The sequence below is a fragment of the Pseudopipra pipra genome, chromosome 3, assembly GCF_036250125.1.
Source record: "Pseudopipra pipra isolate bDixPip1 chromosome 3, bDixPip1.hap1, whole genome shotgun sequence".
Classification (NCBI taxonomy): Eukaryota; Metazoa; Chordata; class Aves; order Passeriformes; family Pipridae; genus Pseudopipra; species Pseudopipra pipra.
The window spans coordinates 92,621,237-92,645,768 of NC_087551.1; the positions used below are offsets into that span (position 1 = coordinate 92,621,237).

Consider the following 24,532-nt stretch of genomic DNA (forward strand, 5'->3'; position numbering starts at 1 on the left):
TCAGTCTTCTGTTTTGTTATTGAGCACCTGGTATTCTTTTATTTTTTATTACACAGTTGTTATCTACACCCCACAGGTCAGCCTGTGGAAAAGAATATAAAGATAATCCTATAATAAAGGCTCTCCAGTTTAGAAGATGTTGGAAAGAAAATAAACCAGGAAATAATTTGGAAGTTCTTACTTCCTTTGGAAGTACTTTGTATCTTGTGGATACCATCAAAGAGCCCTCTTTAGGAGAGATTCAGACACAGTGACAGGTAAATTGGTAGGACAGGGCACCTCCAAGGAAACTGGTAGTGGCAGGAGAAAAGGTGAACAGGATGCAAAGGGTGTCAGTCACCATGCCAGACCACTCTGAGAGGCAGCAGCTCAGCAAATTGCATACAGAATTACTCACACACTACAACCTCTGCTGTTACCTTCAGCATTCATGACATGATTAGATATGCCAGACTCAATCAAGGCACCATAATCAGACCCACAGACGCAGCAAAAGAATATGTGGGCTACTAAGAAATGAGAAATTCAAGAAACATGCTCATACAGACCAAAGTGGTGAAAAAATGTGATGATATTCACTTTTTACATAAACACGTGAAACTTTATAGATTGAAATGCTCAATTCATCCCTACTGAAGTAAGTAAAAAACTCTGACCCTCAAAACCATCTATCAATGAGAAATTAAAAAAAAAAAATCCTAGAAATACACGACTCAGACTCATGACATTACTTAATTCTACTACAGTCATTTCCACATCAGGTTACAGCAAGAAAACGAAATTTTAAAGCAATACTGACAAGCCACAACAGTGTCTTTCACACGCTAATTAAGAAGTTAGCTTAGAGAGGACTCAACATTATAACTTAGACTGGAATAAGTCTCTGTTAGTCAAATTCCTCACTGCAAAGCAGGAAGGCTTGAACATGAAGATACATCAGAAGATCTTTCACTTGAATCTTTTCAGTGTCCTGACTTCCTTCTCCCCTTCAAACAGATTATTTAATCCAAGCTGCTAGTCAGCAAGACTTTCTGCATTAAGATCTCTCCAGTGCCTCAGGAAATGCCTGGAGACCTCCTCACTCAAAACGAAGCAGTTATTGCATCTGCTGCTCATCTGAGTCAATTGTACTGGGCACAAGTGCACATCACAAATTATAGACCTGGAAGCATAAAAATGTGATCAAAAAATTATAATGATCTTTTTTTCTACCAAACATACCATTCCAAAACTTTGAAAGTGGATTGGTTAATCTGAAGTCTTTTCATTTTACTCAGAGAGTAATACAATATTCAGCAATGCCAGCTCAACAATCACCTCAAACAAAGCTGCTTTAAAATTCTTTTTGCAGATGATTCATGAAGTAAAACAAATCTTTCTTTCTTCCTTGTAATAACAGCCTCATCACAAGACATCTGCTTTTTACTTATTACTTCTACTGACAGCCAGTAAAAGAAAGGATTCTGTAGGAGTGGCCTCACCTATGAGTCTACATATCTTTCACCTCTCCCAGTGGGTATATTCTCAAAGTGCCAAGCTACTCTATTTAGATTTAGTGGTAGCTGATTTGAATAGCTTTGCAGCTACACAAAACACAAAATGAGTTATCCTCTGTGGAGAAAGGCAGGAACATGAGAAACAGCTCCTCGTTGTGCAGGTTCCAAGTCACATATTCTCCTCCCACCAATTTACTGTCTCTAAATTAAAAGTACATCAGCCTTTTCTCTTAACTATTCCAACTGTAAAGCATTTCCAGATCCCTACTGATCTTCATCTAAATTCTAACAGTTGATGTCTTTCTAATGGTTTTCAATGCAATGATCAGTAAAATCTCCTATGATTTTGTAGCTTTAGTATATCTTAATTTTTTAGAGTATTTTTGTTTCCTAGCACAGACATTTCTGGGTGCTGTCATGCTGCATCAACACTATCATAAAAAAATAGCTGAATCTCACCTGGAAACAATTTTTCTATCTCTGTAAAAAATGAATAGTATTTGCTTTTTACAATTTGATGCAGAAAATCTGTGTTCTTTTTCATCCAAGGCAAGGCTTCTCCATTAAGTGTCTGTTCTAAAACGGAGAAGGGAGGAGAACAAAAAACAAAAGCTCAATTTTCCTTTGGACTGTACAGAGAAACTAGTCAAGTCTTGGGGCTGGGAATGTGGGTATGGAGTAAAGTAATAACATCATCCAAAGTACAGCCTGTATATTTAGAAAAGGTTTTTTTTCATATTAAGTATATTGGAACTAATTGCACACGATACTCACTGTACTGGAAATAATTATACAACATTATGCATGTAGGCAGATATTATACAATGATGGTTTGTCTCGAAGTCATATTTTGGGTGATGTGCAAATGAACGCTTCTGCATATGATGCTGTCAGCCTTAGAATGCCTTAGTCCTTCCCTGTTCCACAGTTGCCTGCAAAGGAAAAAGACTACGGATCGCCCTACACCGCCAGAACACATTCATTGGAACTGAAGGAAAAAAAGCTTCAGCTGAAGGTGGTGAACACCTCATAAATAGACCCGATTTGTCACGCTGTTACACTAGAGATTACACTGTGAGAAAAGATTTATATCTTTATCAGTTTTACTGATGCGGAAGGAAAATATTTTGGGTTTCTGTTATAAACAATGTATTAGCTCTATTGTTGATAAGACTAAGCACACAGGACTGGAAATAGAGCAGATATTGGCAGTAAAATAACAAAAAAATGAGTTTAAATGTCGAGAAAGACAGACACTGAAAATGTGCTCTTGAATTTCAGGTCAAAGAGTAGCATTAGTGGTCAGCTGAGGAGTGCAGACTGCGTAATAGCAGCCTGCATTATAATAAAGCTCATCTCAGTTTCGATCTTAGTTTCAAAATTTTGTGTATGTTGCTGGAAATGTTTACAGTCCATTATACACAGCAGCACACTCAAAGCGTCCGGGATCATACCAAATACCCAGTTTTTCAAAAAACTTTCTCAGCAACACAGTGCTCTCACTATCAGCCAAGTGAACTGGGAGCATGGATCCCAAATAACCTGGACAGGTTTGCCCGGATTCATAAGACAACAATGTTAAGTTTGATCTGATATAATAAAGTTTGCTCCAAAACCAGGCTCCACTGCCCCAAGAGCAGGAATGGGGCTAACACAGCTGTGAGCTGTGCTCCTTGGTGCTACTTGTCACTGCAGGGGCTCCTCAGGTGCTTCAGCTCCAACTTAAAGCTGTGGAAGACCTGAGGCTGGGTAACAGCACAGTGGGACCAACATGGAATCTTGATCTTTTGGTGCAACTGCCCAACATGCAACATGCAGGGTGGTGCATGAAGCCTCTTTATCCCCTCAGGTCTGAAATAAAATACAGCTTGGCTTTTGCATGAGTGATACACCTCATGAGGCTCCCATTGCCAAGTATGAGACTTTTGACCTCCTGACTTTTCAACTAGTTTTCAACTAGAAGAAAAGATTATTTTCTTCTCCCTCAAACTAACCCAACCAGCCCTCTCCAAATCTACAATAGTACCAACAACAGCATTGCTTTCAATTAGATCAGCCTTTACAATTTCAGCAAAAAACATCACTTTTTAAAAAGTCATGAGCCCTTAAGAACAGCACAGTATAAATTAAATGTTTGTAATTTTAATGGCCACTGCTTGTTCTTGTTCTGTCAATGCTGCCCTTTCTGTAGAAACTTAAATCATTAAAAAAATATTTTTGAGTGGTTTTACTGTAATATTTGTTATCTTCCACTAATGCATTTTAGATATTTTATTCTAATGTGTTGGGAGCTTTGAGGCACCTCGTATCCTGAAGGAAAGACAATTAGGTAGTTCTTCTCAGTATCGTCATTCAGTTAATGAAATATCTAATAATACAGTTCATCCATTAGTGGGCTATACCACAATTTAAATACCTTACAAATTCGCAAAGCCTTAGCTTATCCTACTGCATACTAGCCGTGCTTGTCCCTAAGGCCTATGAAGAGCTCTGTGTATACAACGAAGAGTCCAGGAGTAATGAATTTCTGCTGCTCAGCAGCGAGAGCCTTTCCCTTCACATTAATGCTCAGTGCCTTTTGTCTCTTCATTTTGTAAAGACATAGCACTGATAGGCCTTCCCTCTATTTTGTGTCAACGCCTCGACATGCTCCCACATCCACTTCCCTGAGACAATACTGTTCTGATTCGGTCCAGGACAATTGCCAGGTAACAGACACATTTTCAGCAACTTCACGAGACGGGCCAGTGCTTGGCACCACGAGATGAGGGTTCGGCAACCCAAGAGATGCAGAGGAGGTCGTCTCCGGGAGATGAGGCATCACCTCTCCGGGTCTCACTCCATCCACTCCAATCGTAATTTTCTTTGCGACGTGTGCTCTGATCTATAATAAATACACAGCAGCGCTCACACGCCGTCCGTGCTTTCACTCAGGAGCTTTATTTGGGCGCTTTCAGTCACACAAGGGTCTCTTTCCACTCGGAACACCAGCCCGGCAAGCCCTGCCCTGCCCTGCGCTGCCCCGGCCGGGCCGCGGACACCTTCCCGCCGCCATGTCGCCTTGCGCACGCGACCGACGCCTCCTCCCCCGTGCCCGGGGCGTGCGCGGAGAGAGCGGGGCAGCGGCGCTCGCGGGCGCTGCCGGCGCAGCCGTTCCCCGCATTCGCTTTCCCGAGGGCTCTCCCTCCGTTCTTCCCCGGGCACCCCGCGCTGAACACACCTCGGGGCCGCCGGGCCGTGCTCAGCCCGCGGGGGCGGTGCCTGCCGACGGAAAGTGCTGAGTCACGGCCTGACGCGCGGCCGCCGTCACGTGCGGCGCCGGGATCGGGGCGGCCGCCGCAGCGGCTCAGAGTGCAGAGCGCACCCGCGGCTCGGAGCGCACCCGCTCCGCTCGCTACGGCTCCGCTCGCCTCCCGGGCCTCCCCCGCTCCCGGCCGGCATGGGGCTGCTGTCGCAGGGCTCGCCGCTGAGCTGGGAGGAGACGCGGCGGCACGCGGAGCACGTGCGGCGGCACGGCATCCTCCAGTTCCTCCACATCTACCGCGCCCTGCGCGACCGCCACAAGGACGTGCTCAAGTGGGGCGACGAGGTGGGTGAGACCTCGGCCGGGCGCGGCCTCCGCCGCGGCCTCTGCCGCCCGCGCGGGCGGGCGCAGGTGCCGCTCGAGTGCGGGCCGGGCCGTGCCCGCCGCAGTGCCCGGGGAGGGCCCGGCCCTCGGCCGCGGCGGCTCTGCGGGAGGGGACGGTGCGGGGCTGCCCGGCGGGGCTTTGTTTACCCCGCACACACACACACGCTCGCCGCCTGTCGTTGCGCAGCACGGCTGCCCTCGCGTTACCTCTCGTTACCAGCACGGCTGCCCCACTCTGAGCGTTTCCGAAACGCTAACACAACTTCCAGTGTTCCCGCCTGGCAACGGTCGGTTGGCCTGGGCAGCCCCTCGGGAGGTGTATTCCCGGGGCGGTGATGCCCGGCAGCACTCGCTCCTTCCCCGGAGTTTATGTTCTCTGGAGCGAGGTCTGAGTGAAGCATGTGTGTGCCTGGACTCCACAGCAGTGCCAGCTCAGCCCCAGACTCTGTTTTTGGGAGGCGAGCGAGGGAAGCAGGACCGAGGATGTGCGAGTGGCTCTGCAGTGGCAGCCCTCTCGCCGCGCAGTGTCCCTCCTGATCCCCGTGGAAAGAGACCTGCCGAGCCTTGCTTTACCCCAGAGTCTCCTGGGCGTCCTGTACATGTCAGCCTGCCTTCCAAACAAGGATCAGGATGATTACTCGGGTCATGACTGGAACTTTGTTACAGGTGCTTTGTGCTCGAGCACCGTAACTTTAGCCACAGGTCTTAGGCGTATTGCCTTGTAAACCTGTGCTGAATTGTGCCACAGCCTGACAGCACTCTGCGAGAAGCAGAGTCTCCTCTATTGATCCGTAGGATTGGCCGAGGGACCCAGCTTCCCCTGGAGACAGGGAGCAGCTTCAGATGTGCTGCACTAGTGGCTGTTCTTGATCGTGGTGTTGGTGAGGTCCAGCGTTGGTCACTTAAGAGGTACCTGTGATGTGACTGCAGGGCAGTTGGAAGAGCAGAGTAGGATGTGAACAACGTGGGAACTTGGCCATTGCATCTGTGTCATGCACAGTTTGCTTTCTGAATGGCAAAGGGACTTGTGAGAAAACTTTGTCCAGGTGGTACCAGTAGCTGTTCACAGATGCTCTTTGCCAAAGGAAAATGCTGTTCACCATGAGCACTTTGAGAGAACTTGTCTCTTAAAGTCTGTACTTCTTTTAAGGAATTCCTATCACTGTTCACATAACAGCAGGAGCTGCTTCTGTGAGTGAATGGGGGCTTGGCTACTAAAATCTGTTGAGTGAAAATATGTGTTGTCTACACCAGAGTTTTGCAGCCAGAGTGGCATGGACTCAGGAGATTTAAATATACTTTTATCTACCCCTATCTGATGTCTCTGTGTTCCTACGTCTTATATGACTGAAATTATGCTGACAAAAAAGCCTCACAGCCTTGAGTCCAGGAATATAGACAGTCTGCGTATTGCTCTGAGACTTAGCTTGAGGGTTTTCTCATTAATCTTTAAGATAGGATGCTCATTTTTCTATGGATGTTAGATTTTAGTTCTCCTTGCTTTCTCAGAGTGAGATTTCACAAGATAGCTAAGGTTCATCCATTAGCAAGCTTCCCTTCCAGGCTCCAGACTTGGGTTTCTGCTGCCTGTCTTGTGTTTTTACTGGCCATCTGAGTTTGAAAAGTTAACCCAGCAGAAAACTCTTCTCCCGTTCAGTTTTGAGGATGGTTTGTTTTCTCGGCAGAGCTTCAGCTGTTTCACTGCTAGATCCAACAAACTGTGCTTAATGTGAGGAAAGTAGCAGGCGCATGTGGAGGAAAGGGTCATGCAGAACCAGCCTCTGCAGCACCCACAGCTGGTCACTTGGTAGTCTTAGCTGTGTGGTGAGACTGGACTCTGGCAGCCTCTTTCTTCCTTCAGCTGGGGGACCGTACTGAACAAAATATTTATGCTCAGTAAATGGTGCATTATGTTTAAGGAGATTCACAGTTTTCTTCTATCATGCCCAGCATGGCAAGAGGCAGAATTTTAAGAGCAGTATCATTGAAGCTATTATTTTGATGAGAAGTAAGAGCAGTTTTTGAAATGCCTATGAACATTCAGAGGTCAGGTAACCCAGTTCAACTACCTCTTCATTTTAACAAATGATAATAAACTCAGGTGTGGCAACTTACCTTTGTTCTACTGTGTTATGCAATTATATATTTTTATGTAACACAGCATTTAAGAGTGTGTTAATGGACCAGGGACTTGTAGCCAGTCTGCTCTTGTTGTGCAAACACAAAACTGTACCTCTGCCCATAACTTCCTTGAGCTGTGCTGTAGATAGACTAGTGCAGAAAGCAGTAAATTTGTTTTCCATTTTTCCTCTCAAATATCTAGTTATTAGAAAGTGGCGCCACGTTTATATGCAGCTTAGATGAATCAACTGACTAATTGGACAGTTTTCATAAAAAGCCTTTTGTGCACTTTGACCTTCATGTGTAACATCATAGCCTGAGGGTGTTTAATTATTTTAAAAACTTCTTGAAGATAGAAATCAAGAATGAAGATGACACCCCTCATGTAATGGTGGAGATAAAATCAGAAAAAACAAAATTACTTTTGTGTTCAAGAGATGTTTCTGAGACAATGTTTGGTGAAAATGTATTTTCTAATTTTTTTTTAAGGAATGCTCATGAGGAAAAAAGCCAGCTTTGTTAGTACATGCTGAGTTTGTCTTTCAGGGCATATGTGTGAATACTTTAAAGGTTGTCACCGTCTAGGTGATGCCATTGTGAAAAGGAAATACTATGTTTAGTCAGTGGTATAGAACTAGCCTTTGCTTTGGTTTTGTTTTCAACAGGACTCCACTTTTCCATGTGTGTTGTAAAACTCATTATAAAACTGTGATGGTCCTTTGGGATCACAGAATATTCTGAGTTGGAAGGGACCCACAGGGATCATCAAGACCAGCTCTTAAGTGAGTGACCCATACAGGGATCAAACCCACAACCCTGGTGTTATTAGCACCAGGCTCTAACCAACTGAGCTAATCTCAAGGATACTTGTAACATCCTAGGGCCTCCATCCCCTAGATCCCAAGGGAATGAAACTGGGAAATCATCGTGTGCTTTCTGTTCCTTGGGTGCCAGGCAGAAGTGTTGAGGCTGGTGGCATCTGTTTGGAAGGGAGCAAGACAGCATCACAACTTGCATTGCAGGGTAGCATTCCCTAATATCTTGTCTTCTCCTGAGTAAAGAGCTGGAAAGGTCAAAACACTGTTTGTGCTGGCTCTTGAAAAGTCAGCTCTCTTACTGCTTGCAGGGTTAGTAGAACCAAGAGCTGTTATCTCTTTTGAGGTAAGTACTTTTTTACTCTGTTTTCTGCAACTGTGAAGTCTTTGCAGTGGTAAAAAAAAAAAAAAAGCCTACAAAATGTGACTGGAACAGAATAAGACTTGCTTTAAAAAAAGCTTTCTAAAGGTCTCCTTGAATCTGCATTTGCAGGTAAGGTCTTTTGCCTCTTAATCATCCTTCTACCTCATTTAAAACTGACAGTTGGCCTCTCTGTTTATGCTTGACTTCTCCTGACTGTGGGGAATACAAAACAGTGAACTATCTCATTATCCCTCATCAAACCCTGCTTCACTATCCGTGCCTTAATGCTCACAAAAATTGGGCAACAATTAGATCTGCTGATGAGACCCTGTGTATAATAGGTATAATATAAGGTATAATCTCCTTGTGTTTGCATCTTCCTCTTCCATGCAATAACGTATGCTAAACTTTGGATTTGCAGAGTCATTATCATTAAGTTTTATTTTGTTTTGGTTTTTATTTCAGAATTTAAAACCTGCAACTTTTCAATATTGTGTGTTAGGACTCCAGTAGAGTTAGCAGATACTATGCGAAACAATTAGTTTGTGCAGCTTGGCAGATCTTAGTAGTTTAAAACTAGAAGTTTAAAGGGTTTTAGCCAAAGCCTATTCTGCTGCTTCCTACTTTTGTCCCAAAAAGCTGTCTTCTGTGCCAGTGCATTATTAGTCTCCTGTGCTGTTTAGTGCCTCTTGTGTGCTGATTGCATTCCTCTAAGTGATGGACATTGCTTAAATTTCTCTTTGCAGCTTTATGCAGACACTCAGATCAGACAAGTGGAATGGCTGGCCCTTGGCTGGGCTCGCTGCTGCTGCTTTGTTCTGAGTGTGCACACAAGTGTACGAGTCACGGCAGCTCATGCTTAACTACAGATACATGTGTTCATATGTGCATGTAATACTTGTCTTCCACAGTCTGCAAAGAATAAGGAGGAGCTGCTTCAGCATATGAAAATTTCAAGAAAGGTGTGCTGGAGGGAGATCCCCTCAGAAGGAGGGGATGTAAAAAGCAAGCATGGGCAAAACACAACAGTTTTATTTGAAAGTATATGTGAATGAAATGGGAATCTAACTTTCTCAGCCTTGTTTAGTTAAATTGGACACAATGACCCTTTTGTTGTGTATGAGTCTTATTCCTGTCAGTGTTGGAACCCAGCACACAATAAGCATCTTCAGCTTTTAAAAACTAGTTTTCTTAATGGAAACTTGAAGTGAAATTTGGAGACCCTTAAATAGGTTTGATAATGATGTGTATGAGGCAGCATGAAAAATGTGCCACTGCACTGCTTGCAAGTTGAAATCTTACTGAGTCAATTCTAGTTTGGTTTTGGGTTTGGTTGTTTGTTCTATTTTCTTCCTGTTACTTCTTTCTCAGCCCTTTTTAAGCTTCTTTTGGTCTTTGTCCTGTACATTTGATTTATTCCCCTCCTTATCTTTTAGTTTTTTAATTATACCTTGTAAATAAGCTAAATGAGAACTAAAAAGAACAGTTGCTAATCAGCACTTCCTCGTGCAAGAAGCAAAGCAGCCCTTCTCAGGTGCTGCAAGAGGCCAGAGGTTTCTTACCAGAATGTCCCAAAGGTATCGCTCCTGTTTAGAAGATGCATGACTCTTGAAAGCTTTCTCCCTTTTCCTAATGAAAGGCTGGGCTGTGAAAAGACCTGCATTTCTTTTTGAGTGATTCTTCCTAGGTAACTAGCAGTTGCATTAATGTCTTGCTAGAGTTTATAGCCTGTTCTGGTTTTGTTTTTTTTCAAGGCAGTAGCAATATGTAAGTGATAAGATCAGAGATGTTACTTTACAGTCTGCAGAACTTCAGACTGGTAAAATTATTGCCGCATCTTAAGGAAATGGATTGGGGTTCAAATGCACACAATTTGAGACTCTGGTTTGTCTGTTACCCATTTAAAACCAGGAAAAAATCTAGGGCATTTTTTAGCAATGGTGAATCTAGCTCACCAGCTGCATAAAATAAGAACAGCTACTATCTCTAAAATACACAGTTGAAGTTTTAGTCATCTCTTTGCTAAAAGACAACAATGAGGCTTAGTGAGAGACACTTGTGCACAAAAATGTTCAAAAAGAGATAAGAAAGGACCAGAAATTATAAACAAAGGAATAGGTTCAGAGAGCATCACAGTGTACAGGAAAGGCGGTGTTCTTTTCTCACTTTACAAGAAATTTGGCTAACCTAATAGAGCAGAAAAGCAGAAGATGTCCTTTTAATATAGTTATTTACTTTACAAAGCCTAGGTGTCCTGTAGAACAAGATGCCACATGATAGCTTTGAAGCTGAGATAGACAGTTACAGGAACAACAAGAATAGACAGTTTATTAGGATTTTTTTAAACTCCATGTGCTGCAAGATGTTTGTCCATTTATCCAAACCACTTAGATAATTGTAGGTGACTTGCGGGGTTTCTTTAGTGTTTGTCTGAAGCTTTCTAACTAGCTCTTTGTTGTATATCTTATGAATAAAACAGAATCACAAAAAACAGTGGTTGCATTTTCCTGAATGTCAGTAATAGGGGGTCTTTAAAAAAAATTCAACCAAATCGTTATACAGATGCATCATCACTTTTATGATGATCTCACGTTCTCACTTCGTACAAACTGCTGCAATATACCAGTGTGCTGAAATTGCTTTGTTTTAAAGCTTTTCCTGGGAGTCTTGTGCTTATAATAAAGGTAGCATGGCCTAAAGCCTATGAATTATTTTTTTTATTTGAGTTCTTGTCATTTTAAGACAAATGCTTTTAGTCTTGCCCTCCCCCAGCAAAATTCCCCAAACAGAATGCGTTTTTGAATTTCTTTCATGCAGAAATTCCTCTTGATGGCCCCTGCCAAATGTGGCATGTGTGGATGCATCTCAATGGGAGCTGTCTTAATCGATGTGCTTGCCTGCTGGCCAGCTGGGGGGGAAGCAGCACTTGAACGATTTGGTTGTCACGTGTCTGCTTGTTCATCCTTTCTCTCTGAGCTTTATTTGGCTAAATAAAGGGACAGTGGAATTATTTGTTTACAGTAAGATTTAGTGCTTCCTTAATACCTTTTGGTGTGGATACTTGCTGTTTAAAATAGCAGTGTTGCTGGGGCAGGGTCTGAAGGTATGATGTTAGTGCCTCAGCTCACACTTCGTGACAGCTGTGAGTGTATATATGCAGCCTATAAAATGAATACACGAATGCATGTAAATATAACTCTTTAAATCTTGACTTGAACAAGATAGGTGGCCTTGAAGAGTCTTCGTGTTTATTCCTTCCCTGGTTACTTGGACTGACGGTCATGGAACTACTTTTTCTGACCGGCTTTAATCCTCATGTCAGGGAAAACCTAAACTAAACCCTCTAGCTCTCAAAACATGCACAGTGTGTTAACCCACCCAGTGGCTGATAATTTTGCTTCATCTCCCTCCTGCTCAGTTCTTCCATGTCTGGGTGGCAAGATATGTATGGGTTGTAGTGCAGCACTAGTGACCTACCTGAGAGCTTTGGTGCTGGATGCACTGTGCATGGGACAGTACAGGACTTACTGTAGTTTATACTGAGATGCTCTTTGAAAAGTTAATTTTGTAATTAATGAAAACCAGTTTGGAGGTTTGGGGGGTTTTTTTGTTGTGGAGTTTTTGTCTTTTTTTATTTTTTTTTCCCAAAGCAAGCTGCAGTTTGTCATAAATAGTGACCAGCCCCCATGGTCAACATTGATTTCCTCCTTTTCAATGTCAGATTTTAATAAGAGAAGCTTAAATTACCTACTGGTTTTATATTTCTGACAATGAAATATTCTGTTAACAGTGGACTTCCTTCTGTGGATGTCAAGTGGTGGATTGTAATTCCTCTTTTCCCACAGGACCTATTCTTACTGTGCAGATGCCTTATTTTAGTTAACAGTATGAGAAAGGATGAATTAGAAGGATGAGTACAAGAAAGATTTTGTTGTTGATGTTGCATGTTTGGTTTTTCTACTCTTGCTTTATGATGCAAAAGGCAACTTAGAAGCTTGCTGCATCTTGTTTCACAGCTGAATAAATAAAAAATTGTCTTTGCTGCAGAAATCTAAAATTAACATTATCCCAGTCTTTTTAACAGTATTAACCTCAGGTGTTACATAGTACAGCAGTCAAAGAAGACACTTTTTTCCTGTAATGCACTACATCTTTACTTCTTTAGAATCATGCAAATGTTTATACCTTCTCTATTTTAATTTTCAGTAACCCAGCTTCCTGGTTTGTGGTGTGTGCAGCACAGAATGTCCTCTGTTCACGTTGTGTCATGTGCAAAAGAAAATCTGCAGCTCTGATGTTGGCACATAGGAGGAGAGACAGGCAAGAGCACTTAGCTGGGGGTTGCTCTATTTACTGAGTTGAGAGCCCCTGCATCCTCTTTGGTTTTTTTATCTATGGTCATCTTTATTGTGGCATAGAAGTTCTTGGGTTTTTTTTATTATTGTCAAAATAATGGAAAACATGAGTTGTGCTTTGTTTCTGGGACATGGTTTCTCTGAGTTGGTTTTCTACAGAGCTGGTGATGGTGCTTTGTTCGTTGAATTGGCCACTTCAAATCTGCTTAATCAAAACTAAGCATTTTGGGAATTATATTTGAATCTTGGTTCAGCTGTTTGTGGCAGATTTTTGCAATTATTTCTGTTGCAGAGAACATCCATAGTAATCTCATGAGCGTGGAAATTCCTTGCGTCATGCCAGTGTGCAGTTTTGGGGCTTGCTGGCTAGAAGCAGGGTAAGCAGTCTCTGTGGCACTTCCAGACTTGTTTCTCTCTGAATTTACCTCCCTTGGGGCTTAGGCTCACCCTTGTAAGCCAGTAAACCCTTCATTAACAGTATATTACCAGCTGATTATTTCTGTGGCTCCATGTTTTATCACAGCAGTAGTAAGAAAATAACTACATTAAAAAAACCATCTTGAATATTATGCTCTATGTGCGTCAGAAGTATTTGTACTTACAGAAAATACTTGCTTTTTCCATCTAACACTGTGGCAGAGGTTCTTTAATGAACAATCAAGTTATTAAAAGTTTGTTCTCTGGGCTGTCATTTAATGGTAGTGGTATTTTAATGATACATTAACTGACCAAGTATATAGAGGAACTACTTTTTTTTTTCCATGTGAGCTTAATAACTGGGGAAAAGGGGTTTTGTTTTGTTGATGCTCTTGAGAGGAAAGTTTACCTTAGTTTTTGTTTTCTACTGTATGCACAAATATATGAGGCATACTACATGATAATACTTAAGTGTTGGTAGTGGCTTCTGGTAGTAGTAAACAAAGCCATGAGACCTCATTGGACGTTTAGGGAAAAATTTCAATTTCTTGTAAAGCCTGAGGGAAGGCTTGTATGAAGAGATTGCTAACAGTTTCTCCAAGTATGTGTGGCAATAGCTGCCAAGTGGAAGGAGAAAGAAGCTGTCATTAAGATTGCCTTTGAGAAACAGCAGTAGACCATGAGTCCCTTGTGATGAGGTTTTTTAGAAGCACAGAACGGTTTGAGTCGGAAGGGACCTTTGAAGATCATGGAAAGACATCTTCCATTATACCAGGTTGCTAAAAGCTGCTTCGAAACTGGCCTTGAACAATTCCAGACATGGGACATCTACATCTGAGATGGACGGTCAGGAGTGTGGTACAAGGCTAATGCAAGGTACTGTTTTTCACAGCTGCAGAGTGTGCAAGCTTGCATTGCTTTTCTCTCAAAAAAGCTTCTCTTCAGATAATTCTTCTAAACTATTTTCATCTCTTCTGTCATCTTCTCTACACCTTACTTCTGAGCTTACTGAAGTCCAGACTCTCTGCTTTTCTTATGTTCTGGTAGGCGGAAGTAACTCGTGGAAAATACTTGTTAAAAGAATTTTAACATTAACTCTAGAGCAGAGATTTTACTCTCAGCTGTTACATAGTTTTTGTTCCGTGTGTACTTAGCATGATGGTGTTAAACTGAGTGTTTGAGGAGGGATTTGATATTGGGAAGCAGACCACTGCCAAGGCAAGTATTTGGACAATTGATACAATGTTGATGTCCAGGTGCTGGACAGACAAATTACTTGTCGGTAGAATTGCCTTGTTAAGCTTTAGGGCTTGACATGCTCAGTGATCTCAGAGCTAGGGGGAGAGGTTAGTAAAACTTAGGCAGAAGGATGTACTACTGATAGTGGGCACAAAGAACACAGAATTTACAGGCCACAAGGACATTTGGCACAACTCCCAAGATAAGGAAAAAACTAACAAAGCCAACTCAGCAACTGTGCTGAGATCGGCTCCAACTGGATAAAAGGTAATTTTGGCAGAGGGAGCTTCCCAGCACTGACTCACAACCCACCAACTCAAGAAACCAACCAACCCAAAAGAAGAGAAAGACCGAGCATGCGGACTAATTAGCATGAAAAGCGAGAGAGTCATTTAACCAATAGAAGGTAGAATACTAATTAATAAGAGAACTATGTAACTTGTGGTCAATGAACAGTGATTTCTTCGTTTCCTAAAACATATAAATGGTATAAAGTTTTGATGATCAGGTAGCTAGCCTTTTGTGGGTTACCACCTAGCTCCCTACTTTGCATAAATTAAGAATAAAGCCTTAAGCTGAGACAGGGGAGATTCAGATTAGATATTAGAAAAAAGTTTTTCACTGTTAGGGTGGTCAGGCATTGGAATAGGTTGCCCAGGGAGGTAATGGGGTCACCATTCCTTGAGGTGCTTAAGAGGCATCTTGATCTGGCAGTGCATGATACAGTTGAGTGATTACAGTGATAGTGCTGGGCTGACGATTGGACTGGATGACCTTAAAGGTCTCTTCCAACCTTGACAATTCTATAATTAAATAGAAATACCTTGTCTTGGTGTGTGAATTGGCACTACACACCAGGCAGTGAGCCTGCATTGAAGACAACAGTGTAGCACGTGTGACAATTTCGGTTCTCCTCGTTCCTTGGAATTAGTACTAAAGGATTGTTTGACTGATAACACCTTCATTTTTAAGAAGTGCACTTTATGCAGAAATAATGTATGTGTAGTTATGGTCAAATAACTCAGGCATTCAAACACAATTTCAGACATGCTTACCCATTGCCACAGGCTTACCCACTGCCACCAGGCAAGACTAGCAGAACTGTTTGACTTAATGAATGGAGAGTGGTTGCGGTTCTCCACAGCTGAGAGGCTTCAAGGTCTCACTTGTATTTACAGAGGCGACATCAAAGAATTTTCAAAAGCCTGAAATTTTCTTTGTAGCAAACTCGGAGAAATAATTGTAGTAAGTGAAGTAATGCCATTCTGGGGGCTGTTCTGCTAGCAAGCTAATGGTGCATTCTGCTTCCCAAGAAGATTCGGCAGTGGAGTTGAGCTGGCGTGGAAGTACTTTGTAGATGCAGTACATTGCAAGCCAGTAGTTGAGAGGAAGGAAACCTGTAAAGAACAGTTTTTCTTTATGTTGGCTCATGGGTAGTTCTGTTAGAGTATTTGCTTGAACAAAGAATTTATTTGCTTTTCTAATGCATTTAACTATGAACAATACATTTTTTTAGGCTTGCTCTATGTGTGTGTGAATTTAAAGCTTTTGCAACCTTGCTGGCCAAACTGTTGTTCCTTTGCCTGGTAAGGTGTTACAGCACTTCTGAGAGCCAGACAGACCTGGGCTTGTCGGAGGGATTTGTCCACTGAGGCTGTGCTGAGCATGGCTGCTGCAGGGAGAAGCTGGGAGACCACATCTTTACACAGAATCACACACAGAATATGCTGAATTGGAAGGGCCCCACTAGAATCATCGAGTCCAACTCCTAGCCTTGCACAGGACCATCCCCAGGAGTCACACCTGAGAGCATGTGCCTGAGAGCATTGTCCAAATGCTTCTTGAACTCTGTCAGGCTTGGTGCTCTGAACATTTCCCTGGGGAGCCTGTTCCAGTGCCCAACCACCCTCTGGGTGAAGAACCTGTTCTTAATATCCAACCTAAACCTCCCCTGACACAATTTCATTCCCTTGGTTTCTGTCACTGATAACCACAGAGAAGAGATCAGCACCCATCCCTCCTCTTCCACTCATGAGGAAGTTGTAGACTGCAAGGAGGTCTCCATTCAGTCTCCTCCAGGCTGAACAGACCAGGTGACCTCAGCCGCTCCTCATACAGCTTCCCCTCCAGGCTCTTCACCATCCTCATTGCCCTCCTTTGGACACGCCCTAATGGCTTAATATCTTTCTTATATTGTGGTGCCCAAAAGTGCACAGAATATTCAAGATGCAGAGCAGAGTGGGACAATTCCCTCCCTTGACCGGCTGGAAATGCTTTGCCTGATGCCCCCCAGGACAGGGTTGGCCTTCCTGGCTGCCAGGGCACTGCTGACTCATATTCAACTTGCCATCAACCAGGACCCCCAGGTCCCTTTCTGTGGCACTACTTTCCAGTATCTTGTCCTCAGCAGCCTTGCAGCAGGTACTGGCCAGAGGATAGAGGTATGTAGGGTTTGCTGCAGGGTGAGAGCACTGACTGGGAACTTGGGTCCAAAGTGGCCGCCTTCCTTACCACGGCAGTGTGCACTGTCCTAGCTGGCTCTAAGTCAGCCATCTGCATCAGTAGTTTGACCTGATATATATTTTGCTACTTGCTAAGGAGCCTTAGTTAAAATAGTTAAAATTAGAGGGAAAAATGAACTCTGAAGAGCTTGGCAAAATGATGAATTATGAATGTTGGGTGAAACCCCACATATTTGGTGGCCCTTGGACTCGAATCTCTGCCAGGCAGGCTGACTCTCTCAGCTTGGCTGCATTTCTCTAAACTTTATTGTGGATCAAAAACATGTGAGAAGGCTGTGAATGATGAGCTGAAGTTGAATGTAAAAATGTGTGAACTCTGCATTTGTTTTTTTTTTTCTTTGTAGCTGTAGGATAAATCTTTTGATGAGCCTAAATTACATTCTTTAAGGATGCTCATTCAGTCAGTCCCTCTGTTGTCAAGATGCTCTGTGGGTTACTTGGAACTGTTGGCAGCCGTCTGAAGTTTTTTTTCTTTTCTCATTAAAATTAACGGCAGATCTTCCCTGTGTTAAGACAGCTTTGAAGATTTAGTCAATGTTTCTGGAGGCAAGAGTAATAATTGTTTCTAAAGCTAGATGCATAAATACAGTATATTCACTACTGTACTTGGAATATGAAACACTGATTTCTTTGGGTTTACCTTCTTGGATTAATGTTTCTTTACCCTTTTGGCTTATTTTCTTTTCTGAAACTTGTAATTCCATTTATAGAGAAGTACAGCGTTCTCACCAGCAGCTCATTACAGCTACCTTTGGAGGGGGATTTCTAAGAGAAGAGGCTAATGGTAGTAGCATATTTATGTATTCACCATGCATGCAGTGGGCTTGATGCCCATTCTGTGTCCATATGTGTGGCTCACACCTGTGGACTCGCATACCCTCTCTAGTTTAGGCTGGCTACTAATGAGAATGCTTTTACAAAGCAGGAGATGATGTTGAACGTGTAGGAGACTGGAAGGTATGAAAGTCCATTTTTCTTGCCAGTAATCAGGGTCAAGTGTTACTGGAGAGACTGGTACTAGGTAATAATTAAATCAGTATTGGAATGTGTTCTGGTTGACTATAGTCTGTAGTTATCTCAAGATAATGGTGAAGATTATGGTGGCATAGTACATGCAAACCACAAAGTACACTACACAAAGAAGTGTTGTCTTGCACAGAAACTAGAAATCCTTATTTTTCTTCAGGGAATTAAAATCTGATCTTAAAAAATTGCTGAATGAGTCCCTCCAGAGTTTGTGTCTGATCAGATTCTGTAGAATTACAAACACTCTTGGATAATGCTGCTTGAGATTTAATTGCAAATCCCAGCAGTGGATTGTATTTTTTATCACAGTAGCAAGCAATAACTCTTCCATGGACACTGAAGCAACCAACGAAGATGAAGCCTACAAATCCACTTCCAGAGTGCTGGAAAACATGGCAAAAGTTCCCTGTGTTTTGGCAAGTTGCTTTCCTGTACACATCAGACTTCTATACAAAACAGAAGTTGCCATGAGTTGGTATCCATCAGCATCTTGCATGAATCTGATCTCCTGGAGCTGGAGCAGTCATATCTGTAAAGCACAGAAGGATGTGGCTCTAGACAGTGTTGGAAAATGAAACAGAGGAGCACAGTGCAAAACCTCTGACAAGTTCTAACTGTGAAACTGCAGCCTGAATTTTTAACTGTAAGTTGACGTTTCAACTAGATGATTTATGTAAGTCTTGGAGACAGCAGTTTGAGAGCCTCCAACAAAAGCACTGGATATGACCGCTGGTCCAGTCAGGGGTTTGAAAACCAGTATCCTGGTAACACGTTTCTGTGTGCGACTTCTGTTTTTACATGATAGGCAATACATTGCACTTGGGCACTGGTTTGTCTTTCACACTTCCCAGAACATCGCAAAGCAACCCCTGCCAAATAGGTGTTAGGAAATAGAGTGTATCAGTAAGTATTTAAGGGCTACAAGATCCAGGAGGCTGTTAGATTGCTGTTCTGGGTAGCACTCTAGAAGTCTTTACGGGAGCTTTGACAGCAAGTATGCATGGAGATTAGAAAGTTTGAGATGAGGGTGTTCCAAGTTTGGCTGCTTTCAGATAATCTCTTTTAGGGAAACAATATTCTCTAGTGGTGGGATGCAGCACTGCTGTCATAAGTGGCTTGTTGGATCGAGTGTGGGTTGCACACTGGGGTAGGAACAGGGCCAAGGAGGCAGAGGTCTAAGGGAAAGGTACACCGCTGGGCAGGAGAAGAAGAAAATATGGCAGCAAAGCTGAATCAAGTAGCAGAGGAAACCCCTGTCCTGTGCCTAGTGAGGCACTGTGCTAATGCCTTTATTAGCTCCAACAAGTGATGGGTGTAAATGAATGTCTTGTAGAATGACTCCCCTTTTTTTGTTTATTTGGTGGGTTTTTTTGTCAGAACCAAAGACTGTAACTCGTGGAATGACAATGAAATGTCGTGCTTGCATGGGTTTTAATTTTTTCTTGTCTAAAAATAGTGTGGAGGCAAATACAAATTCAGGATTTTTTTTTTTGTGAAATATCCCAAATTAGAAATGGAGGAAAAGAAATTTCAAGGCTGATTTCAAGGAATTTGCATTCTTTATTCAAGATTAAATAAGCCAGCATACATCTTCATCAGTACTGCTTACTGCATTCACAGTTAGTGATGGTTTTTAAGCTTATGTAAAGTTCAGTGTGACATTTTTTTTCCAGTTGATGCTTAAAACTGTGTGCCACTGTGTTTGTGTCAGAACAAAACCTTACTGTTTAATTGTTTGTTTTGTTTTTATTATTTACAAGGTGGAATATATGTTAGTAAAATTTGACCATGAGAATAAGAAAGTGCGCCTGGCACTCTGTGGTGAAGAAGTTCTTCAAACACTGCAAGAAAAGGGGGAGAAGGTAAACCCAAAGTGAGTAGCTGTTTCCTGTTTCTTTCTTTTTTTTTTTTAATCCTCCTGCTATGGTACTGTACAGAATTTTGTAGACCTGGCTTAACACTCAAATCTGCTGTTGGTAAAACTGTAAACCACAGATACTGATATTTTCAGATAAATCTGGGGTTCAGGAAGTGAAAGATTTTGAGCACACTTGCAGGCAGTCCATGTGCTTTTTATATTATGCTTTGAAAAAAAGGAGGATGTAATGGTGAGCCCACAGAAGTTGTAGTTTGGGTATTTTTTTGTCTTGCTCTGATTTTGTGTCTGTGTGTACACAGTAATCCCTGCTCCATAAAGCATATGTGTGTGTGCACTTGTTCCTGTATGTCTGACTTCAGGAGCAAGTGAGGGCTGTATAGGGAAGCCTGTTGTCTGTAGGAGCACTCTCCCGTTTGTGGAAGAATTAGGAATGCAGATGTAAGGTTGGCAGGAAAGTTTTTCCCTATCCTCCCCTGTGGTGTTTTGAGGAATAATTAGAATATGTCCCTATTTCAACTATTCAGAGAACTGTACATTACCTTCTAACTGATGGCAGCAGAGAAATGAGACCAGAGACAGCAAAGTGTTTTGGCTGAAGAGAGCCAAAAGCAGGTCACAGCTTACAGGAGGGTAGAGATGAAAGGCTTTTGTCCCCTGGACCTGTCAGCTTCTCTCTATCTGCCTTAACCTCCTCTTCCAGTAAGGCTTCCCTTTCTGTCTTTCTTGGTAGGGGGACTAGTGAAAGCCTACGAGAAGGAACCCCTTTGCTTTTAGCGTCAAGATGGCTACTGTCAGGAGAATAGTAAGAAGTTGCTCTGCCTGTGGTAGGGTGTGCTCCACAGAGTAGGCATGGCTTCACAAGGGCATGGGCAGGTACTTCTTTTTAGGGATGACTAGGTGCACTTAAACTGCATTTTAATCTTAACCCAATAAATTTGTAAAACAGGACAGGCAGTAAAAATAAGAAATGGAACAGAACTTTTGTCATACCTTGCACTGTGAAAGCATTAGAGGGTTCTGTACTTTCCAGTTTTAGTTAAAACCCCAAGAAACAAAGCTTGAGACAGATACTAAAGGTGATTGCAATTTGATGACGTAAGCAAATTCTGCTTGCTGCACTATACAGCAACACTATTACTGCCAAACTGTGCCTTCTTTTCTTTGTACTGCCTCCTGGCAGTGAGGTACATTGGAAGGTACGTTGTGTTACTGTCAAATAATCAAATTTAGGAGGTTTTTCTTGCAAGTGGTATTAATTTCTGTAATTCTCCCAAATAATTAATCTTTTTTAAAGTTGCTGAAATATTTACATGAGGCTATTATTTTATTATAGCCACCCAACACTCTGGAGACCAGAATATGGAAGTTACATGATTGAGGGGACACCTGGGCAGCCATATGGGGGAACCATGTCTGAGTTCAACACTGTGCAAGACAACATGAGGAAAAGACGTCAAGAGGCTGCTTCTGTACTCAAAGAAAATGAGGCTGTTTGCACTGTGACATCATTTCCAAGGTGAGATGGTTATTGAAGTGTAATGCCATGTTTCCTATTCTCCTTATACAGTTTTTCTCCTTACTGCATATAGCTAACTGTACAATGAAATAGAGAAAAACATGATTCAGTTGAAGTACTTTGGCTTGATGTTCCAGTCATGTTTCCTAAAATTTTCATTGCAGCAAGACAAGCAAATAAGCATCTTTTTAGCTTGCTTCTAACCTGTGACAATTTTGTATTAGGAGAGAATACCTGAATATTCATAACATATATTCTATATGTTGTATATAGAATAGTCTGCCATCTTGAGTTGATAGAGCAATTCATATATAAAAGGTTTCTCTTTACCTATTGATCTTTACCTTTAATCTTTATAAATAGCAATTTTGCAAAATATGGCTAACCTGATCTATTTTTTAACTCTACTTTTTCACTGTAGTGCATGTAAGCTTCTGGTAGTTTGGAACACACAGACTTAAGACTTCTATAATGCAATACTGTACTTACAGAATCTAGAAAGGAGAGCATCTCTCCTGGGTGGATAATACCCTTACAAAAAAGGGTAGATTTCCTCCTTTTTATTGTTATTAAGACATACTTGAAGAAATTAAATTCAAGATGTACTTCATTACCTAGGAGAAACTGTACTTTATGCATTCCTTTCAAACATAATTCTAGGCAGGGATTTATTATGTTCATTCTAACTAGCCTGGTCAGTGAAGTGATGAAGATAGTTATGCTTATAATGGTTAAAAAGTTGCTCTGCAGCAGAAGACAAATAGCTGACCTTACTGGCTAGTTTCTTGGGTAATACAGAATGCAGTGGCCCTAAATTCTTGCTGAGAGCAGGAACAGTACAAAATATGACTTAGCAGTGAAGTTCAGGTGCCAAAATGCCTGCATTAAGCCCCATGAATGCTGTTTTCTCTTTATCGGAGCTGTACTAGGTGTAATAAGAACTTATTTAAAGTCCAGTGGTTAAGTTCTCAGTGTATTACAGAATTGTGGGGGTTTTTCCCTGCAACCTTATAAATATATTATGTCATTAAATAAATTTTCTATACAAACATTTTTGACCCAGTTTTGCAGGGAATAAAGGGAGAGTTCTTCATCGCTTTATAGATACAAATAGATACTTCTTACATCACTGTAGGAGCAAGACATTACACCTCAGTAAATGTGTTGCTAAAAGCTCAGTAGAAGCTAGTAAATAATAAAATGTAGTTTGTTTATTACTTATGGGTCCTCCCAAACATAGTTTCGTACCTCAGAGGTCTCCCTAGGCTAGCCTAATTTAGTTTACTTCTTGCACCTTTCACTATCTTACAATTCAAGGCCTGTTGGTTTGACTGGAGTCTTGCTAATATATTTCTGAGGTTTCATGGGTTTGGAGTTTTATGCCACATTCTCTCTACAATGACGTGTACATATGCCTGTGTGCATCTGTGCATGTACACGTGCGTATAATAAAAAAAACTGCATTTGAAAAGGAAAAAAAACTTGTCAGAGTGCTGACAGAAGAAAGGTAAAGAAGTAAGTTTATTCAAATTAAAATAACTCAGTTAAAAATTAACAACCTGAAAATGCTTAAATATTAAAAATTTCTAGCTTAGATGCTAGGTAAGTGTCTCTAGTTCTTAAATTCGTGAGCCCCTGCTGCTGGGCCAGAAAGTTGTTTTCTGTCTTGAGGACCGGAGGGATGCAGTTTGCAGTGTAGCACTTTCATAGGTAATGAAGCTGGGTTTACAAGTTGCAGGACAACTTGTATACATAAACTAGGAAGAAGAAAACAGTAGTAAAATACATGCTGAGAATAAATTATATTTTCAGAAATGTGTTTCCTAGTATTTTGTGTACTTTGTTTATAGCTTTATCAGCTAACTTTTTTTTTATCCATCTAAATAGTAGAGCCTCTCAAGATAACATAATCTTTGCCCTTTTTACTGGGCAGCATGGAGAAATTAATCTTCTGCTTCTTTACCTCCACCTTGTCAACGATTCCTTTGTCTAAGCTGTACTGAAAGCTAATTTTTGTTTCAGGTGACTCTGAAACATAAATGGAGTTTCTCAAAGGGGAGAGTTATATTCTGATTAGCTTGCATTTCTCTCAATATTTTACACTAATAGCTGCATTTTTCTTTGGTTATTACATTCCTCTCATAGGAATTTTCAGAGTTCTAGAATTACAAGCTGCTATGAAACTCAGGATGTATCACTTGAAACTACCTCTGATTCTTACAGAGTTGGTTAGGTATATATTTTAAGAGGGGTAGATTGTTGGGAGCAGAGCTGGATAAATGACTTCAGCAGTCAGCATTAACCTGTATCCTCTAGAGAATCTCTTGAAGGCACAGAATGCAGTTGCGTGTCAGTATTAGTGACGAGCGCTGACACACTCTAACGTGTATATACTCTACATAATACTGTGAAGTCTCCTACTTCAGCCACTGAAAATGTCCATAATGGTAGACTAGTGGTTTGAAAAAATAAAAAAAAAGGCTGTCTTAACCACCATGGAAGCTAGTTGTTGGCTGGTTGTCTACTAGGATCCTAATCTCTGATCATCTGACCATTTTAAAATCACAGTCTGTTTTCATTACAGCTTGGATCTCATTGTTGTGTTACATAGGTTAGGGTGTCCTGGGTTTACACTGCCGGAATATAAGCCAAGACCAGTAGAAGGAGGAGCTTCAAAATCCCTCTTTTTTCCAGATGAAGCCATCAATAAACATCCTAGATTTAGGTAAGAATATTTGGGAAGTCTGATGAGAAGCCGAATATTTTTTCTTTGCCTAAATATCTTAGACACACCTGCAAATTCTTTACATTACTGGAATAGAGAGCACTGTGTCTAGTTGCTGCAGATATTGTAAGCACTTGGACAGAAATGGTTGTGATGACATGTTTTTTCTTTTCAAAGTGATTTAAGAAAGTAAACTGTTAAGTTCAAGTACCTTATATAATAGTTCATGTTGTTATGGGGCAAAAGGTTTTGATTTTGCTACTGCCAAATTGTTTCCAGTTGGAAATCGTGTGGCACGAGCTAATCCAGCTCTCAGGTATGTCACAGCGACATCTCAGTGTAGGCAGCAGCTTGCCCTGGTTACTCTGAAATGGATCATGTTGTACTTCTATAGTCTGAGAGGGGTTTTCACTGTAAGGTGAGACTTTG

The 24,532-nt window shown here is 41.7% G+C and overlaps 1 protein-coding gene across 1 annotated transcript in view; it reads left to right on the forward strand.

Annotated features, from left to right (window-relative positions):
- Positions 1-4,736: 4,736 nt before the first annotated feature.
- Positions 4,737-24,532, forward strand: part of GCLC (glutamate-cysteine ligase catalytic subunit) — a 38,158-nt gene continuing 18,362 nt past the window's right edge. The window contains exons 1-4 of the mRNA XM_064650345.1: positions 4,737-5,085; positions 19,744-19,856; positions 21,196-21,378; positions 23,990-24,103. Of these exons, the coding sequence (XP_064506415.1) occupies positions 4,936-5,085; positions 19,744-19,856; positions 21,196-21,378; positions 23,990-24,103 (560 nt within the window). The 5' untranslated portion in view covers positions 4,737-4,935. The remainder of the gene's footprint in view (positions 5,086-19,743; positions 19,857-21,195; positions 21,379-23,989; positions 24,104-24,532) is intronic.